The 6,000-nt window shown below is 39.5% G+C and overlaps 1 protein-coding gene across 1 annotated transcript; it reads left to right on the top strand.

Moving 5' to 3' along the window:
- The first annotated feature begins 815 nt into the window (after positions 1-815).
- On the top strand, positions 816-4,953 carry LOC116249974 (trihelix transcription factor ENAP1-like). Its single transcript, XM_031623287.2, has 2 exons — positions 816-2,265; positions 4,459-4,953. Exons 1-2 carry the CDS (start codon positions 1,206-1,208, stop codon positions 4,464-4,466), a joined length of 1,068 nt encoding a protein of 355 aa, XP_031479147.1. The 5' UTR covers positions 816-1,205; the 3' UTR covers positions 4,467-4,953.
- Positions 4,954-6,000: the final 1,047 nt, after the last annotated feature.

Raw genomic sequence — 6,000 nt, 5'->3', positions numbered from 1 at the left:
ATTTTTGGGACGAGTCCGGAAGTGGTTGGATAAAGTGTTCTTTTCTTTATTAAAAGAGAAGGATGCAGGGAAATAGCCAAACTCAGGGAAGTATGATATTGAGTGTATGGTACGCAGACATGATGGCGGCTTCATTCACTTGCTCATATATATTCTGGATCAAATTGGACCGGATGGTAACAGCAAAGTATTTTTGCGTTAGATGCAGTACAAAGTGATGGTACCCATTTAATAATATAAATTCTTTCACTGACACTTATATTATTTTGTTGCAAGTTGGGGTGGTTGATCATCTAGTAGTAGGTCTTTAAATTAATTATGTTGCTTAATTTCCGTACATCAGGTGGGAGACATACATATATATATATAATCTCCACAGGTCAAACTTGAGGCGTGCATCATCTTCGCATCATATATAACCTACCCATCCAGCCAATCTTGTTATGCTTTGTTGAAACAAACACTAATTTAACATATGATTTGAATATAATGGTATCAGAACGTATAAACAAATGATGGTCAAGCTAACCAACGGCAGGGATTTTGGTTTATTTAAGCAAAAGTTTATATTCAAGGGCTTTTAATATGAATTAAGACATCTGAAATGTGTATCCTGGAAAAGAACTGGTTGCAGTCTGTTAATCTCCAAATTGATGAAAATTTGAACGATGACTACTTGGTTGCTACCAGAACACGGTGGTGAGGTGAAAATGAGGTTTTACTGTCCACTAACAAGTGGTTGTGAAACGTCCTTGACGTCACCCCTTCCCTTCAACCGCTAGACTCTACGAGACTGACAAGAAGCTCCTCTTCGTGACCAAAAAGCAGAAACCACAAAAGGAGAGCGAGTGGAGATGAAAGAGCAAAAAGGTGGAGAGCCTATCCTTAATCTGCTAATCACCATGGCCCACCCTTCTTCCCCCTTCCTTCTTCATCATCGTCAGCGCTGCTCTCGTGCTTCTCTTCACTACTCAACCTACTCTCCTTTTCTCTAGAGAACAGAGAGAGAGAGAGAGAGCATCCATTCTCGATGTTCATGGTTAATGGGTTGTTGATCCTTGCCTGCATAATCCATAAACCTCGCGTCTGTTACCTTTGGCGTTTGAGATGGGTGGGACTAGGCGTTAGAGATTGATCCCCACATGGTTCTCTCCAGTGCTTCTTCTGGGTGCAGGATCATAGTCTGGTGATTGGCGGAGGGGGAAATGGAGGAAGAGGGGAACGCCCACCATGGTGGGTACCCTCCTCATGCGTTCCTGCAATCTACCCAGACCGAATTGGTCAACGGTGAGATGGCTGTGGCGTCGTCGTCAAAGAATCCCGAAAGGTCATCGTCGTCATCGAAGCGGGACGAATGGAGCGAGGGCGGTGTTATGAGCCTCCTGGACGTTTACGAATCCAAATGGCTGCTGCGCAATCGGGCCAAGTTGAAGGGGAGCGACTGGGAGGAGATCGCTCGACAGGTCTCTGCTCGGAGCTGCGGTGCTAAGCCCTCGAAGACTCCGAACCAGTGCAAGAACAAGATAGAGTCCATGAAGAAGCGATATCGTGCCGAATCCTCAGGCGTCCAGGCCGGCGGTCTCGCCGCTTCTTCGTGGCAGTTTTACTCCCGAATGGATAACCTTCTCCGGGGCCTCTCCTGCCCTCAGTCGAGATTTTTAGCTGGAAATTGCTTTGACGGGGTGGTCGAGCCGGCCCTGACGGATCTGGGTTTGCAGGAGTTGCCCAAAGTTGAATTAGACGAGTCTGATGATCATCTGAAACAGATGCTACCGATTAAGATGCAGGATCACACCCGTGCTCCTGGCGCCATTGCCGAAGAAGGCGTAGTCGGGTTGCAGGTGAGCGATCGGGACGACGGGTCGAACACCTTGGTGCCAAACCATCAGAAGGAGGGCGAGAGCGACACTAGCACGCCCAAGAGCAAGGTGGCGAATGATGACTGTGGCTCTGGGGAGGGCCTTTCGTTCAAGCGGAGAAGAGGGTCGAGCGACGACGTTGCGGCGAGCATCCGAATGCTCGCGGATTCGCTGTTGAAGATAGAGATGGCGAGGATGGAGATGTACAGGGATACTGAGAGGATGCGGCTGGAGGCAGAGGTCAAGAGGGGGGAGATGGAGCTGAAGAGGACCGAGATAATAGCTGAGACTCAGCTGCAGATAGCGAAGTTATTATCGAAAAGGAAGCGCGGGCAGAAGAAAAAAAATGCATGCCCTTTTTCCTCAAAGCCTGAAGCATTGCGACTGGATGGTTCTGAGATGAAAGGTTAGACTATCTTCAACAAGCATTGTTGTTCAGAGTTCATGTCTCGGATATGCGTATTATGTGCTAATTGGTCCATATCCTGCCTTTTTTAGCCTTAATATTTTTCGCCTACTGGTTAGATTTTGTTTAGATTGAGTAGATGATGCTGCTACACTGTTTGTTAGTGCGTTGGGTTTTTACTGATTGAGCTTGTTGGATGTGTACTGAGCATTGCTAGAAAAACGTAGAGAAGAAAACTCACGAAGAACTTTGCTGAGCATGAATTGTAGTTTATGATATTTTCTTCATGTCTTTGTGCTGTTCTTCTCTTGATTTGTTATTTTGTTTTCCAAGAGTGGGCCGAAAAGCAGAATACAGGGACATTTTCAATGTACATTTAAGTTGATCTCTTTTGGGAATTTGGTGCACTTTAGTGAAGCATACATAGTCCACAGAATGACTTCTTATTCATGCCTACGTGTCTGAGCACGCCTTTGTGTATGTGTTACTCCTTGAGAAATTTTCATTGCATTGGCTGCTTGGTTCCTTTCTTCATTTTTAAGTTTTTAACATGGCACTGACTAATGGTTTGTCAAATAGGATGTTTAATGTTCTTAGTAGGACAGACATGGGGACAGTACGTTGCTTTGAAATTATGTTTCTGCAGGCAAATGCACCCACTGGGACTTGAGAATCAAGAAGCATTAGTTCCATTCCTATTAGAATATATATACATCACCTATAGCACTCATATACATTTACCGTGAGCCCAAATGTTGAACGAGTCATGTACTATCTATTTTCAGCAATGAAAGTTGAAATAATAGAAAATTAGCTTTAGTAACTAGTGAATGCCTTTTAACAAATATCACTAGTCTGAGAAATTTCAGTAAGTCTAATGACTATTATATGATACTTTCAGGTTTTGAATGACTATTACAAAGAAAGAATGTAATTTTAGAAATCTTTGAAAATCATGTGAAAATATGATGTCCACTGCTAATATAACGTCTCCTCTCATCTGAAAGACAACTTTTCTGAAGTGGTAAATGGCATTTTCATATATTGCATGGATACTGACAAACGTTGGCATATATAACTTTGCATGAGTGTCAGAACTGACAAAAGTTTATATATATTTATATATAACAATGTCCTTAGGTTGTGAACCATTAATGGTGTCAATTGTGTTTTAACTAGTCCTCAACCATTGTACGAGGAGAGGTGTGCAGCAGAGGTACTCTCAGACCAAAAAAAATGGCAACAGCAAAGGTAGTTCTATCGCAGGATGAAGATACCCCAAAAAAGGAAGAGAGACTTCCTTTTTCTTGGAGGCATCTCAGCCACACATATCTCCAATTGAATGGTTACAAGATAGTTGACATAGTTCTTTCTCTCCCTCCCTCTTCTATATATATTTCTATATATATATATATATATACATATATATATATATATATATATATGGCTTTGTATTTAATACAAAGGGGAGATGAAGGTGTAGCATCCCTACCTTCTCATTTTTCTAAATTGATACAAAATGGAGAGACTTGTTCTCTGTCAAACAAAATGAGCCACAAACCATAAAGTGTTTATACTCTAGGGAGTGTTAGTTTGGCATCCATGCTCATAGACGCGTCTATTGAGTATTCAACAATAGTTACTAATTCAAGGAAGAAACCCACCATTCATGGTTTGTTATATTGTATGCAAATCTGTCTATTGCTTTTCAAATTCTAATGTTGAAGTTGTATATTGCAATAAAAAGTAGAAAAGAAAAGAAAAAACCTAGAGTAGGTTTAGCAGAATGGATCATATTACGAGAGTGGTGTTTGCTGATCTCCAGGTAAGCTGATTCACATGTATAAGAATCTAGATTCCAGTTCCTGCACTTCAAGAACTTGATAATCTTGTTTTTTTCAGAGTTATGTACAAAAATATCTCTGGAAGTTTTTAATTTATCATACTGTTGCTATCCTTGAATATTTTTTGATAATAGAATTCTGTGTATGACAGTGGGTACATAGTCACATTAAGCTGTTCCCATAAAAACTTGTTAAATGTAGATATTATGCTGTTATACTTTCTTTATGTATACAGTGTAAACTCACATTAAGCTGTTCCCCTAAAAACTTGTTAAATGTAGGTATTATGCTGTTATACTTTCTTTATGTATACAGTGTAAACTTCCATAAGCAACTTTTCCCTTTTCAGGTGATTGACTGCGGACAATGTTAAGCTCGTCTTTGTGGCGTCATGCTGCTTGCTTTAGCTTTGGTAAATACTATGATTTTGATGTCAAAGCAACTTGTGATGTATATATGAAGGAGGTACCTCTGCAGTGTGTCAATATTCAACTTGCTCGCACACAACACACATACACATGAAGCAGATACAAATAATTTCCTTGATCGGATGGTCAAATAGTGGAGGGGTGTATATATATATATAGACACCCACACATACTGTGTCCGGCCTCAAGCCACATGAATGCTGAGCTCAGTCTTGCTCAGTCTTGTAGTGAAAGATCCTAGTTGTACGGATACTACACCATATGAGAAAATTTGTTCAACCATCGGCAGATCAATGGTAAAATCATGAATTCATTCCAGTGGCCTTTGCCCTTGTTGATGGTTGATTGAATTGCAAGCTTTTGAAGAGTTGTTTTAGTTCCTTTCCAATCTTAATCATATTTTAATTTCTCTGTTATTGAGGTTTTAGCTCATTGATGATATTTGCTCACGTAGCATTACTCATCTTGTTTTCTCTTCCCTGATTTTGCAAGCATTTTTATCTTATTTTGATTGTTTTGGTTGGATTTTTGTGTCTTGCATTAACACAAATTTACCATATTAGTAACCTAGCTTTTAAAGCTGTATGAATTTGGTTCTCCACATTCGAAATCAGTGGTATGAAGTTGCTATAGCTGTACATTTAGTTGGTTAGTTTCGTATCCTTTGTACCCTACTTATTTTTAATTTATTCTGGTAATCTGATTGAGTTTAGATTTTATCCTTTAGATCGTGATTGTTTGAAATTCACATTCTAGGGATAACTGATAGAATTTACACTATCCTTTAGACTAAGGCTCGGAATTCGTGGTCTTGTCCCTTCAAATAAGTGAGCTGTTAAAAGAGTTTGCTACTTTTGTAACCTATGACAAGCATAACGTTAAGAATTTGAGGCCATCGGTGCAAAAATGAACTCAACAAACTGTTGTTTACTTTTTCTGATCAATTAAATTGATCAATATACTATTCAGAAATGGTGACTAATTTGTTGGTCGTTAGGATGTTCTCTGTCATTTTGGTTCTTTTGTGGCTCTATTTCTACATGATTTTTACTTCGTAATTTCTTCTTTGACCTTTAGGCCATTGACGAATGCAGTCTTGAAATTGGCATTCTACAAGTAAAATCTAGCCTCTGGTTATGGTTACTAGGATATGTAGCTAAGTAGTCAGAAACTGAGTTTATTATGCAGCTAAGTAGTCAGGAAATGAGTTTATGTTACTTAAAATTTAATGTAAGTGTTGTGCTTAAGTTCTTGCACAGTTGGTCAATCTACTTTTATGAGTAACTATCTGTATACCAAAAAACGTTCAAAACACTTGTTCTTTCAATAGGATTTCCTAGAGCTGGATTTATTATTTCACAAATAGTACTTGTAAGATGTCCATTTCTAATAGGGATGTCAATCGCCTGGATATAAATTAAAACTTTAATTGCATTTAATGAAGAATTTCTGGTGTGGTTAGT

This window comes from Nymphaea colorata, chromosome 3 (assembly GCF_008831285.2).
Source record: "Nymphaea colorata isolate Beijing-Zhang1983 chromosome 3, ASM883128v2, whole genome shotgun sequence".
Lineage (NCBI taxonomy): Eukaryota > Viridiplantae > Streptophyta > Magnoliopsida > Nymphaeales > Nymphaeaceae > Nymphaea > Nymphaea colorata.
Note: the sequence above shows the minus strand (reverse complement) of the source record. Positions and strands in the feature narration are given on the sequence as shown.